Genomic DNA, 25,131 nt, shown 5'->3' on the forward strand with positions numbered 1-25,131 from the left:
GTCCTTTCCAACCCTTAACTATTCTATGATTAACAAGAGGCATTGCCTTACCTGCCATGCAGTGAGGCAGGACGTGCACATCAGATGGCCACATGGTTCAATCTTCACATCCTTGTCATTTTCAGCACATATTTTACACAGCTGAAACGTGGAGCCCATCTCGCAATACAATTCATATTGTTCCTTGGGGAGAGACAGACATACACGGTTAATACCGTAAACCCAACACAAGAACACAATGAAAGGAGAACAGAGGTCTGCAAAGATTTCACTATAATTTTATGTACCAGATACATATGTCAAGGTCTGAAAAGAACGGACTTCAAGCTAGCCCAGATTTTCATTTAGGTGTCTCAAAAGCAAGGCTCAAGACATGCTGAATGGCACAAAAGCATGAATATTTGCCGGAACATTCTAAAAACAAAACTGTCAGCCCTGCTTAAAGCTTTACCTAACCTCTGCAATCTCCTCTGCTCATTCCTACCATTCACAGATTTCTGCAACTCCTGTAAAACACATCATCCTTAAAAACAAGTCTTGGGGATACCAAGTAAGACAAACAGCTAAGAAGGCTAGAAAATAGGAAGAAAGTTAGCAAGTCTGATGGGACAGAATACTTTGCTCACCTGTGTAACTTTAATGTGGTCCTGAGGTGTGGGCTCACACAAGCCAGTCAAGTCAGGATTCTGATTCCGGCCATCGGGAAATAAATAACTATAAGCAGTTGGGGGAAAAAACAGATCTCTTTCTCTGTGTGTGCATATACACACCTGCATACACACACACACACACGAAGGCACATATAAGGTTTCTTTCGGGGATGGTGGAGAAAACAAAGAATGGTGGTGAGAAGGAAGTGAGGGGTGGGAATTCAAGGTATTCTGAATTCAAAAGAAGATTCGGAAGAATTTTACTATGGGACAAAACCCAAATATATCATTCTTAAAAATCAAAGCTAAGCTTGCTTTCCTTCCTGACAATTTTCCTTTTAAACTGGATGTTATGGTCCCAGACTACTCTTGTTAAACCATCCTGTAGTGAAACTGTAATATCCATAGTAATAAAACTCATACCACAATATAAGTTGCAGTGGCTCAAATTAGGGACTTGACTGGGAAAGAATCTATGACAAGGGAAACACTGATGCACACTTATCATCTGCTACTGCAAAAGATAGTACAGCTCTCCAGTGAAAAAGATACCCACCTGGGTATTCTCAAGTGCCAAAGCAGTTAAGTGTATGAATTACTCCGCTGACACCAGTGGGACTATTCATGATTGAATTGTTTTGCTGAATCAACAACTAAATAAAAAGGAAGAGCCCAGAGATGTCCAAAAGGGGCTCAGTGATTTCAAGAGTGACTGTTTTTTTGACTTCTGCAACATGCTGCCTCTCCTGTGATTATCTGTGATAAACCCAGAAGGTTCATTTTACCATTCAACTGACTTTTAAGACCTCACCACAGGATTAAGATTTATAGAACAAACAGTGCAAAAAGGCAAAAAACTTTATTTTGATACAGTTACTTACAAGCCTTCCCTGAAGCCATCAATCAGTGCTTGAAAAAGAGGTTTGTTGTGGGGGATTGTCTGAAGAATGTTCCCATCTGCAGTGACATAGCCAATGGCCCACTGACCAAGTCGTGTACAACTCAATCGGAAAATGTAACTAAAAACACACAAAGGAAAAGAAACTTCAGTTTGGACTGGAACAGACAGAAAAGATTAAATGTCAAGTAGGCAGCCTTTGTCCAGCTATTTCAAGACAGCAAATGAAAAACTAGTAGGAATAACCTGATGATTTATACCAGCTTTCCTTAATTAACCCCCAGGCAGATCAAAGGAGAAACTTGCAATCTGATATGAAATGAGAAGGCATCCAAGCACTGGCCTCCAGGTGAAATTAAACCCAGAATCCAGAGCAAGAAAAGTTTGCATCCTTAAAATAATTTGTTTGAAATTAACTTTAAAAAACCCCAACAAACAACAAAACCAACAAACAGACGACACAAAGTTTCCATTTTTAAACCGACACAGAATTAACCACATTGTAACAACTTCCAGAAATTAACACTTGGCTCTTCCTGCAGAACCGAAAAGCTGTTAGCCCTGTTGCATTGAGCCAAGTTCTACTGAGGACATTAGGTAGCCCAAAACTATTTAGGTCCACAGCCACCCCAGAAGCATGTGTTGTCCCCCAGAGCCTCTGAAGTGTCCCCAGCCTGCAGCATTACCTTGCAGCCTACTCTGTCCACCATGCTGCTTTCTGCCAGAGCAAACAGTGGTCAGCTGCTTTGTCCGCCTGAAATTGGCTTCAAATGATGCTCTGAGAGCTGCAATCTGCTCAGCTCTCCTGATTTTATGTGTATATATCAGAAAGTTATGGGGCCTATAGATACATGCCCTTATTTATGGTCCTAAATGGCCCATTGTTTAGGCTCACTCTGGCAATGTCTGCCTCTGTCCTGCTCATGCCTGAGGGAGCTGTTGTGACAACTGGGGGGTGAGCAGGAGGTAAATCACCACGTGGAGGATCATCTCTGAATAAAAGGCAAGCTAGGGTTTGTCACAGTTTAGGTTTCTGAGGAAGGAGGACAAAGACAAAACAAAACCAATCTCCTCAGTCGCTGCAGTAATCAGTGATGTTAGCAAGAATGATCAAACAAGCCGCTGCTGCCAAGCACTAACCTGCCAGGTTTGTGAATGAATTTCTGCAGCCGGGCTTTCACCTCATCATACGTTAGGAATGCCATATAGCCAGGATGAGTCACTGCTAGACTGTTCCAGTTCCTGAGCAAAGAGGACCATGGCTATAGAAACAACAAAGAGGTATATTAACCATGCGCTTCTAAAAGGTATCAACACATACGATACTCCTTAATCAAAGGGGTCAGTTCTTCAGTTAAAGCAGCAGGTTTCTTAGGCACCATAAATCCAGTAGAGGAACTAAAACCTACATTCCCAAGCAGTAGCCTTAGCACTTGAGTTTCTTGTCGGTGATAAAAACATTACTTAAGATAGACCTTAATCAAAACTCCTTTAACAAATGCTAGTCACTGAGGTCACAAAAAGACAGCTCAACAATAGCAACCAATTTGTACTGCTTCTGCAGAGAAAATGACTCATTCCTGAGACAGGGATAAAGATGGGAGTTTAATAAGATTATGCACAGGACCAGAAACCATGACTAGTCCAATCTCTAACAACAACTTCCTATATGGCCTCAGGAAAGTGACCTCCCCTCTCTGTCTCAGTTTCACTGTGTGTAAGATACTTGTGACTATTCCTTAACCACTTAACCTCACTTGGGTGTGGCAAGGATTACTGGCTAGTTTAAGATTTGAATAAATAAACCAGCACATACATGTTAAATATTCCTTAGAATGATGCAGAAAAAGCTGTAACAACCGGTTGAAAGCTTTCAATCCTGAGGAGGGTTTGGGTGTCTAAATCTCATCCAATTTTTCCAAATTTCTCAACTCATCTAAAAGAAGATATTAGCTCTCCCCAAGAACTTTGCACCTCTGAGAAACTGCAACAACTCTTAACTTGCTTTTTATGTACTATAGCTGGAAAAAGTACTGAATGAGATCAGCTACACTGCAACACTGAACATGGGAATTTTTCATCTAGACGTATCTTAATTACAACCCACCCTATCACATGGGAAAAGGCAAGTCAGAGCCAAAGAAGTGTTTGTTCTTGTAAATACCCAATTGTGCCATCAGAAGCTGCATTTTTGAGTTTAGCACTATTAAAGACTGTCGGTTAGAATTTTAACTACTAGTGATAAAGATATTTCTCCTGCACAGAACACAGACATGTCCACAATATCCTGGCTGTGTCAGTTCTAAAGCTAGGAAGCCCTAACTACCATGCCTGTGCTCCATCCGGAACAACCCCCATGGAAAATAAATCTGACAAGAAAGCAAAGGACAAAGTGATAAACGAAGCTTCACATTTCCTGGCTTACAGAAGTTGTGTCAGAACTTGAGTCTGAAAGTGACCTTTGAAAGGGAAAAACTGATTCACGGGAGGATAATGAATGTGCCTTACTGTTGCAGTATATATTTAGACAATTTTTTCTTCTACAACCAAAAGTATCACACGCTTTTACTGCAATACAGGGTCCTAAATATTACTACAGCTATTTAGGGGATGAAGGGCAAGATACCAAATCCCTTACAGCATCAATCATTTTAGTGTGTAAAATATAGTTTGCCCCAGGAAAAGGGTCTAACCTGATGCACTGAGAAACATTTCAAGTGATTCACGATCCTCAACTCTTACCTGAAAAAGTCGTGTGAAGATATCAAATTCAAATACTGAAATGTAGTCATTGCACGTCAAGTCAATCGTTGACTTCAGGGCCATGGCTTCCAGCCCTGAACTGATTGGATGCACTTCATGCAAGGCCTGGCGGAAGCTTTTCCAAGGAACAATAGTCCTGGGGAAAACCAAGCCATGTGTAAATGTGATGTATCTGAAGACCACCACCATGTACATTTTACACTTTTATTGTGAGTATGCACCTCAGGATAATGAAAGAGAGGAAAATCAGAATTAGCCACGAGAGATTCATTCATGTTGTGCAAGCACAGATTTCTTAGTACTGCAGTAAATTAGCAGCCAAATGAACAATTTTCTCTGCATGTGCAGAATTTCTTAAGTCCAGTTCTGCTTTCTCCTTTCTCTTTTTCTGCACTCCTATCATTTCAATGCCTGTATGTACCCTGGGCTGTATAACATGCTATCACTTGGTAAGAGTTTCATAATGTTGTGCCTGGTAGGGAAGAAGTTCACATTTAGTCTTTAAGTAGAGGTCTATAAAGTTAAAAAAAAAGGAGAGAAAAAAAGCTGCAAGCAAATCTGTAAAGAGGGATTAACTGGAGACATAAGATAATCAGAAGCCAATGACGAGGTTCCTGTTTAAAGGAGTATTTCAAGTGGAATATCAAGTGGAATATTTCAAGTGGAATATCAAGTGGTATACAAACATAGAAAGAACATGCCTAGCTTCAGGCATGTTCTTCATGAGTAAATATATTATTGCTTTTTGTTCTGACAGCTACTAATTAAACTCTTTATGTGAAGTACCTTAAGTTACCTTAGGTAGAAAGCAGTACCCAAATCCGTTAATTTTAATCCTCAGACATTGCTTTGGACACATCTACAGTTAATTCAGTCAGCTTTCAATACATACAAAAATTAAAACTGAGATTTCAACCGTTTGCCCTTCACTTTGTCCTTCATTCTATCTTAACAAAGCCATTATGCAAACTGAGAGAAGTTCAGAGAAGCCAGAAGAAAGGTGACTAAGTGATTAGCAAAACTAATTGGAGGGAAGATGAAAAGAATTTAATAGAATGGCTTAGCTAAAGGACAACTAATATTGCAGACTGGTAACCTTTGGAAGAAGAAAGCAGATTATTTTGCATTGTTCCTGAAGCTTACATACAAGTTAAGGAATTAAATTAAGGAGGAGAAAATTCAAACTGAATAATCAAGGCAAATTCTGTGACAGTACAAGAGTCTCCTAGGGAAAGTGGGGAAAGACCCATCACCTGCCACATTTAAAACCAGACAGGACAAAGAACTAGGAAAGAGAATGCAGGAACAATCCTGTATCTCACCCCAGAGAGTGGACCAAATGACTAGTAGGTCTCTCCCATTGTTCATTTTAACCTTACAAAGACTTTTCTGAACAGCTTTTAAAAATACACACTGCTGTGTGCAATTTGCTCCCACAACTCTATTTTTAATCACAGTTAGAAACTTACTTTTCACCAAAAGCCTTTCTCCAAAATTCTGCAGCATCTGCCTTGGTGATCCGGAACGTGTCTCCCTGGAAAAGGCCACTTGGGAAAATACCTTTGAGTTCTGCCAGCATATGGCTGAATATCAGGGATAACTTTGTCAGGTTACGCCTACAAAGGAACACAAAAACCCAAACATTTCTTGCAGAAAAGACAGATGTGGTTTAGCACTCTGAACAAAACAGAAATGGTACCTACTGTAATTCAAGAAGAATCCCAGCCTAGAAAACTCCTCTTGCTCGGGACCGTGTTTACCCAGCATTCAGAACACATCCACCACAACATACTTATCAGCAAGGTCTGTGATTGTGAAGACATTTCCCACAAAGACTAACTTTGCAGAATCTCTTTGAGGTGGGCAGGTTATTTCCACAGCGAACCCACCCAAGAAAACACATGCACAGAAAATGTCCAAAACCGGTATTCAGACCTTACCTATTACTTTAATAACTGCATCATCAGAGCCAAAACCTCATTAGACTCCTTTGTTCTTGGGTCTGAAAATTCCCTATGAGAGCACATAAAATTACTACTGCCTTGGACCATGTAAGCTGAACGTCCTTCCAAGTCTCCAAAGGGTCCCAACACAGTAGATTTGCTCAGGTAACTTCTAAGTGATAATAACAGGTCCAGCACCCAAGGGAAGATTGAAACACCTGCAGTTTTTATCTAAAATGGTAATAGCTTACATACAAAAGCTTGATGGTCCTTCTTCAAAAGCTTGAGAATCCTTCTCAACCATATTGTACTGAGTAATTATCCAATTTGAATCACAAATCGGTACGGATCCCTTCTCTGCCTAATCACACTCATGTATCTGAAGTGCTCTAGTGACCAGGTTATGTCCTTTTCTAAACTGAAGAGGGAAAATTAGAGGAGAAGAGATACTTTCTGCTTCAGATTTAGTCAACATGCAAAGCATTTCCAGAAGTAGAAGACAGGAGGACTACTGCCTAGCAGAGAGGTCATAGCAGCAATAGGAGCAACTACATAAGGAGGTAAGCTCTATGTTGTAACTGTGCTATGCAGAAATAACGCTAGCTTGGGTACCTCAAAGCATCAGTGCCTGTCGCAGTAGAAGAATACCAAAAATAAGAGTCTTCCTATTTAGGAGTCAAACAATAGCATTATTACACACTACAGAGGTAGTCTTCTATTCATAGATGGGAAAAAAAGTCACGAGTGGCATCTATTTGTATTATTCCTTTATCCAAATAAAGGATAATTCTCTTCTTTTCCACTCCATTACATCATCTAGATGCAAGGAAAATGTAGTTCCTGAAAAGAGACAGGGATATTTCTAGGCCAGAGACCTTTTTCACCCCCATGTCACATGCCTGAAGGTAAAAGAAGGAACTAGTGTCATGTGGGAAAGGACAACCTCTGAGTTATATCCAAAGGACCGGAGATGGTCAGAAGATTGCACAACCACCAAGGCGTTGCGTGGAGTCAGTTATGAGACTGCACAACAAGTTATTTTACAGACTGCAAAATACTGAACCATTCAGAGAGGGGTTAGAAGCATCCCCAGTTGCACAGCATTTTCTTAATGCCTTGTTTTCCAGATTCTCTCACTGCACATGTTACTACTGTAGTGTGCCACCGCCCCTAAGACAGCTGCACTTGGCATCAAACTATGCTCCCCCCAGGTTTCAGACTTTCACCAACTTCTAGTTGGATTGGTTCCTATTTACTTAATCTTGGACATTTTTCAGATACCTCTTACTCCAGATACGCTATTCCTACTTGAAGTACTTATTCTGTTAATCTATCTGACTGCAGAACTGACCCCCAGCTATTGATAACTGCCTCCAGACTTTCTGTAAAAAGTCTCTGGACATTTGGGCTTTGGTCTTCTAGCTCCATATCACACTTTCATACAGTCTAAACTCAACTGGAAGTGGTATACTTTACTTGACATTTATTCTGTTTTTTACTCAGCTCCATGTGAGTTCTTTCTCCATGCTGTGATAGAGTCTGGGAAGACCAGAAGGTACACATGGCTCAAAATTGTAAATCTTTGACAGCAGCTCTCGTTCCTTACGCTCATTTATTCAACTACATTTCGTGTCTCAGCAATGAAGGCTGCTTGAAGTGTTTATAGAAGGTGTCAGCTACACAGCAAAGGGCTCTGGTTTTTGTCATTTCATGCATGACCAGTAACAACAGGTGCTCAAGATTAACAATGTAAAACCATGAAGATGTTCTTCTGTCAGCTGCTCCATTCAGCACCTCTATACTGGATGTGTTACACATTCAAACTGTGTGTGTTTTAAAGCTGCTGTATGATTTGGTTGTTTGATTCCATAAACACAGGCCAAAAGCTGTGCTGTTTACCACTCTTCATTAGGTAACTGCCCTGCACAGAGAGGGGCTGACAGAAAGTCCCCTTGCCCTACTAGTGTATCTCAATTTCAAGTCATCTGCTTTTGCAGTTTGTTATACCTTTGGAGCACTACAGTAATTCTTCACCCTCTGCTTTCAGGAAGGTTTGTACAGCATGTCTTAAAACAAACTATACAGGATCTACGTGTAGGAAAAACTAAGCTGTATCAGAACAGCAAAGTAATGGCTTCCTATGTGATCACAATTGCATTTATGAAGATCACTGGCTTAGGACCTAGAATAGATACAAGAAGAAGCTACAGCAGTACAAAACCAGGCTGTTACCTGATTGTGCATCTCCCCAGCCTGGTGTAATGTTAAGTAGTGCAAAGTTGTGTATTCCTCTTCTCAGGAGCAGATAAGCAACTGTGCATTTAGCAGGGAAGGCTCAGATTCCTAGGCACAGCCAGTGGCTAATGCTACAGAGAAGGTGACTTAGTGTAAACTCACAACCCAGCTCCCTCCCTCACCCCCTCCCTCTAGAGGGTAGGTTACCACCATGTCCCTGCTATGCCTCTGGCTGGCAAACACTAGAAAAACTGCACATCAGAGGTTCTAGCTGCAGAGCTTGTTCCCCCAGCTGTCTTTTGAAAGTCCTCACTTCCATAAAATGGCAGAAAGGATGACAGTTTATAGCGGTGCAAGGGAAAAAAAGCAAACACTGTGCTATTACGAATCATTTACAACTCAGGTAAAAAACAGTTTTGTTTTGTTTTTTTTTCCTAAGTTTATAAAAATGGATGATTGAGCAAAACCTGCTGATTATTTTATTACATTAACATAGAAGTAATTGGCAAGAATTAAATTCTGAACACTGAACCATTTGGAGAGGGGCAGGTACCGTGGCACCTCACAGCAATGCATTAATGCCAAGTGACTACAAAGTCAGCAATCCTAAAGCTGTTTAGTTAATGTCTTGCTAGCACTCTCAACACTTGAAAAAATCATGTCCTATTTGTGAAAGATTTCTAAGCGTGCTTGAAACTAATGTATGTAATATCTGGTAGGCGGAAGTCAAGTCATTTCAAACATAAACTCTTCCTATTGCTGCCCAGCAGAGTGTGAAAAACAAGCGCCCATTTCTGACCCTCAAACAAGCAGCTAAGTGGACAAGTGCATCGTTTAAAGTAACAGTTAACACTGTAAGACAACAAGGTATCTTCCCGTGTCCAGTTGCTTATGGCTTCTGCCTTAGAGCCTTCTCCCTTAGCCGAGTTTCATGAAGTGCTTGCACTCAGCTGAGCATATCATTTCAGCAAGAATGAACTTGCACAGGCTTGAAAGGGGATAAACCATTTTACACAGACACACAATGAGGGACTCTGTTTCCAAAGAAGTTTCTAATAACGGAACATCTTCAATTCCATTACAAATATTCAGCTGTATCTTAAATCAACAACAGTAAAAACACAGAAAGTGAACATAAAGAGCAGCAAACTGCAGGCTGTTTAATGTCAGTAACTAGCTTTTACACACAGCAACTAGTTACCAATCCTGTGCTAAAAGTACAAACACTTTCTTTCAGGAGTGCACTCTCTTATTTTAATAAGTTACACAGTTGTAAATTATTACATACCAAATAAGTGCTTGCAATTGCAGTGAACATTTTTTATTGGCATATCAAAGTTTAGTGATTGTGTTTTATTTTTATCAACATCAGCAATTGTCTTCATCTCCATTGCTTCAACTAAACAGAAGGAAGTATTCTCCCAGAAAAAAAGGGTACTATTTTCAATGAACACTTAAGTGACCTAGACCGGAGATTCCCAAACATTTCTGGCCACAGACCTCCAGCAATCTACCCTGTTTCTTATAGCCTATGATGACCCTCTTTCAAACTTTAGCTGAACACAGTAATGAACACAGATACTGTTACCTAGAGCTGCATCAGAGGTATGATAATCGCAGTTTGGGAATCACTGACTTAGTCACCTAAATCCCACTGAATTTAAACACCTGCCATATAAGCACTTGTGGACACATTACCCAGGGACCACAGGCCCTATCAGTTGGCTCTCCTCACTGTTTGCAACTGAGCTGAAGGCAACACCTGCACCAGCTTCAAACACAGAACTACAGCATGCTTCTGTTCAGTGGTTAACATCCACGCAGAGCAACTGCTACAGTTCAGGTAGGATTTCACATTCTTGCAAGTGCTTTCACATATCCATGCAAAGTATTCAGCTTATTATTGTCATATAGTGAGAGAAGGATGGAAGGAAAAAGTGAAAACTCAGAAAGCCAAATATTTTTTCCACTCCATACAGTAGCCAAACATTTTACTAAGAAACATCTGCAGTTCTAGCATAGAGGCATTATTCCTTCCGTACATAGTGTTAACAGAACAGTTCCTTTAACAATGCAGAAACATCACCAGAGCCTTTATAGCTGCAATTACAGTCACCTGTGAAATTGACAGTGCCTTGACACTGTCAGGACTCTAAAAAGCGACCGTTTTGGGGAACAAAACCCAGCATGCAGCAAGACTGTTTCTTCAGTTACCCAGTGGTTATTATTAATCTGCTGGCTCCCCAAGGCCAGGTCTGCTGGTGGCTCTGCGGGCTGAGCAGGCATGTTCCTTCATGCTCCCTCCTCAGTGCCCCCTCCGCTGTGGTTGTGCTACTTCCTTCCTGTTTCATGACTGCGTTTGCTCCACGCATCTTAGCGGAAGTCAAAAGGTCGAGCAGGCACTTCCATTTGCACCACAGTTCTTCGCTGCAGCCCCTCGGTGGGCTGGCCCCCAGCTGGCTGTTCTGGTGCTGCTGCCTCCCCCAGACCTAGAGCACACTTTGCTTTTCCAGTTTCCTGTTTGCTGGACAAAAGCCTTTTTCCACCGCACAGGCTCAGTCTTGCAAAGCCATTAATGGCAGAGGACAGCTTTAATCAGAGCATTGCCTCTTTCAGCTACGTTGACACGATTAGTTAAATTAATTCATGTTACAAAGTCATGCAGCACCTAATGCGCTTCACGAGTAAAGCGCCTTTCTTACCTCAGGGCAATGCTAATGTAGTACTACCACTTCTGCCACTACCATGCAGAATTCTGTCTTTTTCTTCCAATATTTCTCAACTACTTCACAGCTAACATTGTGACGGTGTCATTTTGTTCCTCACACATAGCAGGGAGACTGCTCCACTGGATGATTCAGTCACAATATTGTGCTCACATGCCATAATTTGACATGCACATACTGTCATGTCTGTAAAGCTTGTTCTGTTGAAAGCACGCTACGAACACTGTAGTGCAGAGAAATTAAGAGCTGTAACAAATGACTTCGTTTCTCTCAAGTTGTTGTGCATATTTCTTACATATGACCAGATTTTCAAAGGGATTTTTGTATCTGCATTACCACTGACTTCAGTTACACTTGTGAACACTGGATTTGCACAAATAATGTTGAGCTAAGAGTAGGCTGCACAGCCACACCTTGGCCCCAAATTAAAACCAAGCTGAACACAACTCAACTGACTTCATTTCAACACACTTTTGAGAAAATGCTTTATTTCAGAAAAATCAGTGCCAAACTGGCTAAGATTTCCCTCTTGAATCTTCACTGCTGATGTATAAAAAGAATTAAACTCAAAGGACCTAAGTTACTGTAAAACCATTATATTCGAAACTCAAAAGAAGCCTCTCTCTACATGTCAACTTGGCTGTTTAAAGGGGCATGACCGATACGTGCAGCTCACAATAAGAAATGCAATGTCTATGCATTCTATGAACTGCAGCTAGGGAATCTCTAATTCCTTATCACATGCTTATGACTGCAGAACATTATTCCCTTACTAAGTACTACTGCAAGAAATTATAACCAAGAACCACAGGTCTCGGGTCCTGCAAACAGCTAAATACTATTTTTTCCTGTAACTATTTTATATCTTACAATTTGATATTTTGAAGATTTAAGAGCTAAAAAACCCAACCAAACCCCCCCAAAAAACAGTCTCCAACAAGTAAAATGTAGCTTTCAGAAACCACAAAGGTGTGAGATTACCACAACACGTGCTTTTCAGATGTTACCAAATATGCACTAGATGTGAGCAGTTAGACCCAATTCCAGCAGATAGGTGGCTGAGCCTGTTTGCAGGAAGAACTGCATTTTATATCCTACTAACACACCAGCAAGAAGTTTTCTGTATGCTCTTCATGTTAACATAAAACTTCAGCCTATGCATGTAAGCAGTAAGGGGAAATGCTTGAAGTGATCCCAAAATGTCTTTTATGACTCTGAGACAGCTTCAGTCCTCCACACACAGTAATCAGTTTTAAAAATAGAAACAGCGGAACTACTTTCAACAAAACTTGCAACACAGGAAGTGAATGAAATTCCATTTAACTATTACTGGCTCAAGAGAAGTCACCTTCCAAAGCTATTCTACGGATGTCAGCTCATGCACAGAACACACATCTAACTGCACATGGAAGCTAAACTTCATAAGACATTGTACCTGAGCTGCCCCCCATGAGCTGTAATAGTTAAGTCATGAAAGACATTTTCTACATGAAGTATTTCTTTCCATTCGAAAATTTTAATGGTACCAGTTGAAGCTTTAAAGAAGCAAGAAATACCACGGGCTAATTCCTTTCTCAGTGCTTAAGATACTACAAGACAAGAGATATTACACAAAACTATGTTTCCTTACAGTCTTCCGAATCCTGGCACTTTCCAGCTACATATAGATGTACTTAAATACCTTGAGTTCTGCAAGTAGAGAATGCCAATCAGTCTAAAACATCACGCAAAATATACCAGAAAAGTTTGGTATACCTGTATCATTATGCAAATGGATTTGACTGATCTGAAGCAGAAAGGACAACAGACCAGTATGCTGACCAGAAGCACCAAACCCATTGACCCTTAGAGGATCTGGATTTTTATTATTCTAGGCACAAATGCTAATGGTGTATTTTTAACAAGCTAGTTCTCCTTCAAAGTGAAGAGGCTAAAAATCCACTTATTTTTCTGGATTTAAATAGCATAGAAATACAACACATGGCATCTCAGCCCTTAATACACAAGCCAAGCACCCAAGAAACAGGATACAGTTGCCAAGTAGCAGCAACACATTTTTGCCAGCATCGAGAAACCTAACCACATTTCAAATTATAATTACTACAAACTAAATAACATGCTTGCACTTCCATCCACACCATCAAGCCCTCAGAGTTAATCTTCCATAAAACTTTATGATGTTATAGGCTCTGAGAGCAAAGAATAACACAATATTACTTCCTGATTATGCAATAGTTTGAAAGTTTACATTTGTCCATAATTTGATTTTCAAGACTGTGGTCAATTTTTGACAGAAAGAAAACTAAACTAAATGTAAGCTTACGCCAGCTATGCTAAGTGCTACTTAAGTTCCACAACTATCACCTAAACTAGCAATTTAAAGCCAAATTAAAAAGAAATAACACTTTTCTCCCTCCAACAACATTTAAATGATAATGAATTTCTTCTTGGGTAATAAGCAGTTAGTTAGTGTTCATATGCTGAAGCCTGGCAAGGAAACCTTTCTTGTGGGCTGCTTTGGAGCCTGTTCTTTTCTTTAAGATGTTCTAATTTAAATGCAGATGTAGGCTTCTTCACACTAGTGGGTTTTGTTAAAAAAAAAAAAGTCTTAGCTGTATTAGAAGGAAGTGACAGAAAGAGGACTCACACTATTCACCGCTCGAGTTCCACATTTTATACTATCTCTTTTTCACTGCAGAGGAATCTGTGCAAGCACTCTAAAATATGAGATTAGAGCACTAATGCCCTTCCCCCAAAGGGCTTTACTGGTTCATGGCTTAGCACAAGTGTTTTCCAACTTTTTCCTCTTTAAAATCCAACTTCTCCCCCAAGTCATTCTTCATGCGCTTCCTCTTCCTTTAGAGATCTGCATGGTCATTTCCAGGAGACATTAAATATCGGTAGCTTTTTCCTGTGTAAATTAGTAAGTCTTCGCTTTGGAGCTAGAGAAGAATATGCAATCCTGCTGAGCCAGCATTCCATAAGGCTCCTGTCACAAAGACAACAGGTAAATATGGACTAGCTTCCCAAAGCTTTTTTGCAACTTCACATCCTATGGAGAGGGTTTATGATATTCCCCACCTAATCTCATTCTCCTCTACAGATATGTTAAGTTTTGTTAACTGGGTTTGCTAACAGTTTGTTTTCCAAAGTATGCAAGCTGAACTAGTAAAATGACTTGTGCTATTTCTTAAACATCCAATCCATATCCTGAGTAATTACTTCTCAGCCTTTCACCTAACCCCTATCCTCCAGCTTACGTAACTGCATTCTAGTGTGGAAACATTTGCAGTGGTCTGATTTTATTTAGAAAATAATTTTCCCTCATAATAGACTGGTTTCACATAATCAGAAAATTTGATTCATTGGAGAAAAATGGACACTTCAGCCTAATTCATCCTTTTCTAAGTAACAGACAATTCCTATCCCTGTTTAGTGATCAGCAAGCTATTCTTCTGTCCTGCCATGTGAAGAATATTTACACCACTGCAAAAAAGCTGCTGCAATAAGTAATTTATGAAGCGGGGAAAGCTGCAAATGAAAGCTCCTCTGTGCAAGAGGTCTGGAGGAGTAAAAGCTTTCTGCAATAGAAACAAAAACTATTCCAGTATAACCACTATGCATCTAAATTAAACTGTAATCAAGAGCTTAAGCAAGTTCAGCATGCTCAGAGCAGTTGTGGCATTAGCATTAATGGCACTTGATGCTTCAATGGAAGCACCACAATGAAGGAAAAGCAATACGTATGTTTAACCAGTTTTTGTTATCTCTAGTTAAAAAGTAAACTCGAGAAATTGACAATATTTACAGTGTCAGAGAAGTCACATATTTACCGCTGTAGCAGCACACCAAGCTACTCAGAGCTAAACAGGTGTACCTTTTTGCTTGGTATAGAGACCTGCTAAGGATCCTGTACAGAAATTCTTTTATTGCATTATTTCACCTATATAGGCTACAAACTTCACCTTTGGGTGCTTTTTTGTTTTGTTTTAAACCTTAAGGTGGTGAGTCTTAAAATACTTTTTGCATTAGAAAGCACCGTTGATCTGTTAAAGAACAGGAAACAACAGCTTTGGATAAGTGTATAGCCTCAATACCTGCTAATTACTGCAGCAAAGCCAACTAATTATTGAATGATTTACATTTATCTTACTGCAATCATATGACAATATCCAGAATTACTAATTCTCCAAATACTATTCAATTCCAATATCAAAGCCTATAGATGTTACCATTGTATTTTACCAGATGCTTAAATATATAATTTGTTTTTATAGACCTACATACCTATAGCAAGGATAACCCAAATAAGCTCCTAAGCTGCCAAAACTCAGAAAAGCAATATAGCATATCTCCAACAAAAAAAACCATCTTACTCAGAAGTCACCAAGTCAAAGCTGATGTATTTGCTAAAACTCAGTCTGTAAACAGTAACTAGAAGTTACTGTGTGTACTTATTAGTCAGTAAGTGCATACATAGCTTTGAAAGCACACTCGACAACATTAATTTTTAAACAGACATGGAAGTGACCTAAAGCAGAGTTTAAATAGCATCTCTAAAGCTCTCCTAATAAATAAGTGAGTTCTCTTCACAAAAACTGCAGTATGAGTTTATGTAAGTCACAATTTCAGCTGAAGGACTGTACATCATAACCACAGCACTACAGAGACAAAACAGCCGTTACAGTCCTAAGAAGAGGAAGCCACTGAGTGTCTGAGTGTTCATAGCATTGGATATCACCTAACTGTGGAGTTAGCCACAACAGAAGGATGCTTTCAGCACGCTGATGGTTAAGGTGTAACAGGAGACCTACATTCATTTTTAACAGCTCTATGACTGCAACTAGTTAAAAACTGAAGGAACAAACACTCACCCACATCCGTAAACATAGTGAATGCTCACACAAGCCTTTTCTCACCCTGTTCACAGCACCTTTGCTCCTCTACTCTAGTTTGAAAGTCAGAGAATAAACTGCCTGCCTTACAGCAAACACCAAACAGCACCCATATTATACTCCTACACATTCAACTCTAAACACATAGCTAACACTATACCAAACTGCTTAACGCTAGATGACACACATCTTGCAGCTATCAGAACTCTCAAAACAGGACAAGCAGCTACAAGACATGGCTCTCTCCACAGCTGTACTCCAATTCTGCCTCAGTCCACCTTGGGTAAGCACACTGGAGAACCTCTAAAAAGTTTGAGAGGAAATACACAAAGAGCAATTTAGAAATAACAAATATAGAAGGCTGATGCTCAAGTGATCAAGACAATTCTGATCCTACAATCTAGAAGCGACTTCAGTCGTTTCTAATTACTGGTCTGTTTGACATTTGCATAGCTAGTGTGAAAGCTCTGCAGGTGTTTGCTACTAGCAAAGTAGTGCATTTGCTCTGCATCAGCAGACATTTGGGGGAGGAAAATAAGAACATACACAACAGGAAACAAAATGAATGCTAAATCTGGAAGACAGGAAGAAAGAAGCTTCAAGGACAACAAGAAAAAAAAGTCAGGAAAAGTCAAGACAAAACGATTCTTCACTACACCAGATTACATTTTTAAAGGCATGTCTTCAAAACACTGCAGACTAACATTGGCCACACCTTGCATGAGATTAAGAGCAAAGCAGATTTTCTTATATATACATACACTCCCATGAGTACATTTTCAGTGAATACCAGATTCAGGTGACATTTGTTTGCTTTACAGGGTGCTGAGAATCTTCAAGAAAGACTGTCTCCACACTTTGAATATTTGAAAATATTTGAGTATCTTACAAAAGGAAAAAAGTAGTAATTTTCTTCGGCTCCTAACAAGGTCAGATTTTTTTTAAAATTTATTCACCTTAAATTATTATACACATTTTAAACCTAAAGGTGCCTTTACAGCAACAATTAATTGAACTAAATTTCAGATGAAACAAATAGCACTTAAAGTGATCAGGCTCCAAAAGCCTACACAACCACAGTCTGATCCTAGAAGTGTGGTATTTAACAGAATCCCTAGCTGAATCAAAAGTGCTATTCTTTATGCAGGTATCTCTTGAACCGGTATTGGAATCATATGCATTGACTACTCCAACTGCTTTCTTTTCTATGACAAATTAAGGAATTGAGAAAGTTAAGATGCTCATTATCAGCATCAGAAAAAGGCTGTCTTGTATTTCCCCTTTATGACAAAACAGTAACTGCTGCTTCCTGGGCTGAGTGGAAAGCAAATGAACATCTAATGAGACTAGCTGGGATGTGATTCTGCTTTTACTCTTATGTTTACAAGTCTCACCGCAGTTGCTTCCCCAGTAAGCTGTTTATTCATAAATGGTACAATTAGGAAGTCCCCAAAGACTCCCATCACTGCTGTGAAAAAGCAAGCCTCTACTGGAATGCTGTTTCTGAAGTTCATATCTATTGATTTGGATTTCACCCACCCCCTTTTACCAATTAGTTTGACTACAAACTGACTAGGATGATTAACTCTTTGGAATTCTTTCTCTTTGCTTCTCTCTGAAAAAAACAACCAAGGGACCAGAGGCAAGATGTTGGATTTATGATTGACATAGCTATCACTTACTCATCGGATGCTCACAACACACACACAGTTAATGAGAACAAATATCACAGGTAAATTCTAAAGGGTTTTATATACCATTTTAGCCTCCTTCTGGAGGTACCAGTATGTGTTCTAGAAAGTAACACCAATTCTATTACTTGAGAGCAACACATAAAACCATTTTCAAGATAAATGTTATTTAAAATATTTTAAGAGCGACCTGCTGCACTACAAAAATGATAAATATTTGAGAATATTTCTCCCCATTACCTAGGCTGAGAGTTCTCCTCATACATCCGCTAACTTGAAAAGGCTGATGGTTTGCTTGGTTTTCTTCATCAAGTTCTCCATGAACACACGGAAATACTCGTTTTCTCCCAGGGTCTCCATCTTCCCCTCATAGCGTGACAGGATGGTTCGTAGATGCTGGTAGGTGTCAGGCAGCAGATCTAGGATATAGGGTGGGCTGTTCTTCAATGCCAGTTTTGGGTTCTGACACAAACGCACCACCTATGGTTAACGAAGAAGATCTCAATTTGAAAACTTAAAACCAGCAAGTAGCGATCAGTTACTTAAACACAACTCAGTGTTACTTGCAAACACAATACACTGAAATGCTCACTCTCAACAAACTGTATTTGTTGTGGATAAGAACAACTATCAAGAAAGAACGAATGCAAAGGAATTTTTTCTGTGCAAGAATGAGAAATAAGCCATAGCATAATAAATGTAAGAAAAGTCTGGGTAAAAGTTTAGCTTGCAAGAACTTGTGTCCCCAATTATGAATCAACTTCGCTTCTAACTTCCATTAGATGCATTTCAGAGCACATCCATATCCTTCACAGTAATTTCTGTGCGTTTGTTTGGTTTTATTTTTTTAGTAACACATCCACAGTGATACTAGTAATTAGTTTAAAGGGTTATTAGATGACCTCAACCTGTCTTCCGCTTGGCATACAACTAAACATCTCATTTTTCTTCCTTCCAAGCCACATGTGCTCTATTTATATTTTAGCAGCAAGATCACATATTCTCAAGGCTAAGAGCTTGAATCTATTAACCCGAATTTTTTGCAGTCTACAGTGAATTTATGAGATCATTGACAAAACAATTTTAGGCACTTACTTCTGCATTACTTAGTTAAGGCCAAGTAGAATACTCCTGTTCAGAACTCACAGCAATACAGTTGTTATACCTGTCCACTACCAAATTAGGAAGCAAGCTGAATTTAACATAAGTCTTTAAGATACAGGAACGTAGAGTTTGAAGGCCAAAAGCTCATGATAGTAAATTTATGTCATAGGGGAGGATAAAGGAAGCCACTTCACCATCCACCATAGCCAAAATTTTCCATTATCTAGACTGAGAGAATGATACAGAGAGATAACAGCAAAGTGGCAACTTGAAAAGTTAGTGGTGCATTTTCTGTTATAAAAAGGGCTGAAACTCTAGAGTTGTAAGGCCAGTTTCAGACAAAGTTTATAAGCAGAGAACCAGCAGCTGGTATAGTCTTACTGCTGTCTTCCTGACTAACACCTTCTATCTTCCGCAATTTACATCAAACTCGAGAGGAAGGACAGTACAAATTGTACACAGAGTTTCCTAGAGTTCTTCACTACAGTGAATGTTATCTGACTGCTTAACACCAAGCACATGAATGAGGTCTAAACTAATGACACTGCAAGGTACAAGGGCATTACAGGTATCAATGTGGTGCTGCAGAATGCACAGCTTAAGGGAAGCGGATAGGAGAAAGTGAAAGAACAATCTAATGTCCTTTTGCAGTCCATCATTTCCACAACCTCTTGTGAAACCTTCAAGAGGAATTGACTAGTTCCCTACAATGCATACTTAAATACCTACTTCCCTTAAACACTTACATGCTGATGGTAAACAAAGTAATTTATTCTGAAACCGAGCTTTAGCATTTAACTTTGCCATTCAGGGTATGTGCAAAAAGCAACCTTGTCAAGTGAAGTGACATCTCCAATTATATCTGGCTTACAGAAGTGCTTCTAATAAGAGCTCAATGAGAAAGATTCAAATTCAGTAAACAGAAAGTGGATCAAAAGTCAAACAGAAAAATTTGACTGCCATTAAAAGAATGACATGCCTTAAAAAGCCTCTGCAAGAATACATGGAAAACTACTACCAAAATTTTCCTTCCATTTTGAAGAGGCTGCCAAGGTCTAGATAAGGAGATGGATGGTCAGACAACTAACTTACCCAGTTCATTCCGATGCCTGAACTTCTGTGAACATTGTACAATGAACAACATCAACAAATTGAGTCAACACACTTATGCCCTGAATAAAACTTGTTTCACTATGCAGCATGAATAAGTTCTAAATATGCTCCTCAGACACAGCTGAGTTGTGCTGGGGATAGCAAAATCTTTCTTTTTTTTTTTTTTTTTTAGAAAGATTTCCTCTTTTTTTCAAGAGAAATTGTTTATTACACATTTTAAATCCTTAATAGAAACACAGACACCTCTTACGAAGCAGCCACATTAAGCAAGCATACAAGTCACAGGATGTACTTGCCCTGTGATCTGTAATAGAAACCACTTTGGCTGTTACCCCTTGAAAATATCCAGCTATAGAAGCAGCAGACCCACTGTGTTTCTGTAATGTAAGAAACCAGTAGCAATTAGAAAAACTTCCCCACAGCAAGAGCAAGTTCTGCAAATAGAAATGTTTCCCAAGAAGTGACTTGCAAAGATACCTCAAATAGTTAACAGCAAGGCTAAAACTGCTGTGATTTTATTATCAAATGAGCTGCTTTATTTACCAAGTACACCAAAATTTGCTATGATAAGCATTTAAATCAAGCTATGTAACTAGAAACCGCTACTTCTTAAGCAGACTTGGTAATTTTGTAACACAGCAGCAACAAAACCAGTTGCATTTTGCTTGTTTCTCCAAGTGTGCACTTGCAGCATCGTGACAACGTCAAAAGGAATGTTCCCAGCCCTGGGAACAGCTGCCCCTCAGCGAGCTACCCTGCCTTACACAGGGACCAGCAACGTGGAAGGAAACTGAGCAAAAAGCAGCAAGTATTTTCAATTAGGTGTGATGGCAACACACAGAAGCAATCCATGGTTTTAAAATACCATCCAAACTCATCCAAGTCTGCCTGGCTTATGCTTTATTCTCTCAGCAACAAACCTTTTATGGAGATATTTTTTGGTTTTTAGAAACACCAATAAAGCATTTCAAACTTAGCATGAAGATTCTAAGAGGTCGGCCTGTGAAGAACCCTAAAATTGACCGATTTTCATTTTCCAACCCCAAGAGAAGAAAATAATAACAACAAACATTTTCCTCCCTCAGTTTTAAGTAAAGAATCTGTTATCTACTCATTCGAGGAAAAAAACCTCATGCAGATTTTCTAGGCCTGGAATTGAGTCTTTTCCCTCAAGACTCTTCAGCTTGCCTGACTGCTCTCTGGGTTTAAAATACTTCTCTTCAGCACTGCTTCACTAGACTTGCACAAATAAAGGGACTGGGTAACCAGTGTAGGAAAGCAGTGACACTAGATAGAAAGTGCTGTCACAGGCACAACATATACATAACCTGAGAAAACACAGCAAGAACCACGAGCTTATCTAAACACTGCAGTCTAGTTATGTAGCTGGATTAGGTAAATGTTAGTAGAAGCAAGGAAGAAGCATTCAGGGAAAAACAAGATACCTAAGCAAATGCACTCATTTAACAATACACAGTATTTGTTAGGAAGAGCAGAGAACGCTGCTTAACAAACGTATACAAACCAGCCCCTCAAGGCACACTCACCAGCTCTCACACTAGCAGGCTGTGTCCTCCAACACACCCTGAATCCTCCTCTCTCAGCTTCCTGTCTATCCATCCCATCCTCTTTCCTCATCTTGCTCATCCCCAGACTCACATATGAAAAAGCTAGGGCCAGCCTGTTTGCTGCAGCCATTGATACAGCACCCCATTTCTTGTTCTGGTCCCCAGCACAGACACCACCTACCTGCTCGCCTCAGACAGGGGACAGTGTCTAACTAACAGGTCCCCAAGGTGCTACTGTGCCAGATTACAGTTCTCCCCTTCTGACTCTAACCCCTTCTTCAGCACAGTTCTGAAAAAGCCATAGTTCTTTCCTTCCTTTAAGAACTAAATAGATAACTTCTTTACTGAAATCACATCCCATTTCATCTTAAGCCAGCAGCGAAAAAGAAAACCTACTCAAACTTCTCTTATCGCCTGCTGAATTTGCATTTGGCTTCTCCTCTACTTACAATGAAGGTGACCTACAGTGGCATTTCTCTATATCAGTTTTAGAAACTGAATGGTATCAGTATGCTGTTTAGAGAAGCTTTATCTCAAAGCTTGTCTTCCTCCTCCATGACCTGCTACATGTACTCTTACCACTTTTCTGCTACAACCCTTATACCTCATCCTGAGTGTCTCACAACTATACCACCAATTTTTCAAATACAATCCACAGCAATGAACTCAAGAGGTTTGCATTGCCTGCCGCCCAGATCACATTCATAAGAACTGATTTGTAATCTCATCCTTTTGTGTCAAAATACAAATCGTTTTCACCAGCTGATACATTGTAGGTTTCTTATACTAAGCACTGTCTTGTTTGCTAAACACAATGAGAAGATGAGTTTATTATGAGCGTAATGAAAACAAACTAACAGCAGTTCCTCCCACCTGGACTCATCTATACACTTTACTAGGTTCAGGACACTCCAAGGAAATTGCTATGCTACTGTTCAGCACTGCAGGCTCACAAGATATCTGACAGCAATCAGCTTCCAAAGACACATCTAACGTCTATTCCATAGATAAGCACAAAAATATCACCTAATTCAACTGAAGGTGAACAACCTGCTGTACAGTGATGAAAAGGGCTATTTTATGTCTGTACTTTATTTGACCACATACAACTGTGGGAGGAACAGTCAGGACTGACAAAGATTAGAACTTCAAGTGAAAGAATGTGAAAGACAGGAATACATGTCAGGCAGCTTATGGAGAACATTATGGAGAAAATATTTGGACAAGAATCAACTTGTATAGGAAATTCATCAGCCACATCCGAAAACAGAGATGCACGAATGCTTTGACAGCACCAGCTCATTATGCAGTCTAACGAATCAGGTCATGAATGTAGTGTACACATACAAATAGAGCTCTGAAAGGCAAACACATCATCTATTAAACATGCTTACAAGTATTTCTTTTATTTGCACCTCCAATTTCAATTATTTGGCCCAGAAAACTAACCCATTTTCAACACTCTCCATTCGTTTAGCCTTTCTCACTACTGGTTTCACAAGCACTATATTTGCCTGGCAACTTGCTACGCTACTAAGAAGATTTTTAATTCAGATGTGTGCGTAAGTACAACTGAAGTCTAATTGAAATCTGACAGGCTTTTCACAGCCAAATCTTTCCTCCTGTACAAATCAGACTGAACAACTCTTTAAGCCTTTAAAATTGAAGCCTACACATAAATGTTTTCAGATGCTGCCTACAAGCAAAACTGTGAAGTCAGTGCACGTTTAAGAGTTTTCTTTAACTTGTGATGAACACAACAGTAGCCTTGGGTTTTCTGTTGGTGATATCATGGTGGAGAGGCTATATAGCTAAAGACTGGCTATGCAGATCTAAAGCTGTGAAAGGATCACATTTCCATGCTCAAACCACCTTTCCCACACTAGCAGTTATGCTTGCCCCCAATGTTTGTAAGAGAGCCACTGGCACTTCTCAAATGACTTTTTTCTTTATCCCAATCTCTCTCTGTAGAAAGTGATCAAAGCTCATCATAAGCACAGCAAGGCACAACTATAAACCACGTCTTTTGTTGAGCCAGCCAACACAAAGTGATTTCTTGGCATGAAGATAATTTAGTATGTCCTTAAAAACATCATCTACTCTGCCTGCTTTAGCATTTACTGCAGGAGATTCAGACAACTGCATGGATAAACAATGCAGGGAAAAGAGAAAGAAAAGCTGAAACGCACAGGCCTGCAGGGCAATTGGATGAAGTGTGCCCATCAGCCCTGCTTGCTCTGCTCCCAGAGGGGAAGAAGGCAGCAAGGTGACAGTCCCCAAGGACTGGAGGCAACCTTGCTGATGCTTTTACTCTGCACTACTTTTAGGGCCCTGAATCCAGCATTACAAAATGCACTGCATGTTTTAGCCTCAATTCTCAGAGCTGAACCGTAGTAACATCAGAGGATCAATCGAAATCCCAGGAAAAACATTAGAAGATTTTTATTTTATGGCCAATTTTAGATGCCTTTGCTCAGTTCCTGTGTCTCCACAAGTAATGCCAGCATTCACTAACATCTCATCATTGTTGAAACAATGGATTTACCAACACACCCAGCCAGGCTAGTACATCAATTGCCATACTCCACCACACCATCGGACCAAAAGGCCTGGTGTCCTGTCCCTGTCAATAGCCATTTCCTGGCATTTTAAGAGGTAGAGAAGGGGAGAGTCGTCATGACCCCACGATGTTGTGCCCTGCATAAAGGTGTAGGACTGCAAGATGGCCTTTCCAATTCCTGTACCACAGGTTCTCACTGTTTAATGTGAGATTTCATGCTCAATTATCTTTGTGTAACTACATGCATTTACTGCAAAGGGTTTTATTCAGACTTTTATGGGGCTTTTTACCGGGATCCCAGTTTTAAGTAAAAGGTTCTGTGCTGAGCTCAGTAACATGTCCCCATTGATTCAGAAAAGAATAATATGAACTGCCACAAAGCAGATGTTCAGCCTTACCATCCAGTCCCCACACACCAGGCTCTATCACAGACCAAAGCTCATCTTCAGACAAACAAATCCTAGATTCCTCCCTCGTGCAGGTGGTACCTACTGCTGACACCACTGCTGCACCTGCAGCTTCCTACCACACCTCACCCATACCCAACCTCTCCCGCACCAGCACCATCAGTGCCCACCCCAGCATCTACAAGAATGCAGTGGTACAAATCCTTCATCCTCTTAAGCAGGTCTGCATCCTCCATCCCAAATCTTCCCCTCTTTTTCCAACCTGTTCCCTCCACAGCCCTGCACGCAGCTCATCCCTTGCAAACCTGCTGTTCCCTCTCCACACCTCCCGATCTTCGAATCCCACTCCATCCTGCTTCCGGCCTCTCTTCCACCGCATACCTGTCCACCAGCTCCCACATCCTCCCCTCCCCAAAGCCCTGCACCCATTCCTGCGTCCATACAGCTCTCAACCCACACAAACCTTTCACCCCAGCCCCACCCAGAGCCACACAGCTCTCTACCCCCCAGTCAACCCTGCAAACCCCTGCAGTTCCAGGCTTATCTTAGCTCCCCCTGTCCCCAGAACCAGTCCAACC

The 25,131-nt window shown here is 40.2% G+C and overlaps 1 protein-coding gene across 1 annotated transcript; it reads right to left on the reverse strand.

The window, feature by feature from the left end:
• Positions 1-51: 51 nt before the first annotated feature.
• On the reverse strand, positions 52-24,954 carry LOC104410901 (E3 ubiquitin-protein ligase CBL-like; the record flags this gene model as incomplete). Its single annotated transcript, XM_010021192.1, is given in 9 exon segments — positions 52-183; positions 627-714; positions 1,532-1,669; positions 2,689-2,810; positions 4,291-4,447; positions 5,781-5,927; positions 18,042-18,071; positions 18,073-18,281; positions 24,859-24,954. Coding segments are annotated over 9 exon segments (1,119 nt in total), but the record flags the coding sequence as incomplete, so codon positions are not given.
• Between the last annotated feature and the right edge of the window lie 177 nt (positions 24,955-25,131).

This window comes from Nestor notabilis, unplaced genomic scaffold, assembly GCF_000696875.1.
Source record: "Nestor notabilis isolate BGI_N333 unplaced genomic scaffold, ASM69687v1 scaffold33888, whole genome shotgun sequence".
NCBI classification, from domain to species: Eukaryota; Metazoa; Chordata; class Aves; order Psittaciformes; family Psittacidae; genus Nestor; species Nestor notabilis.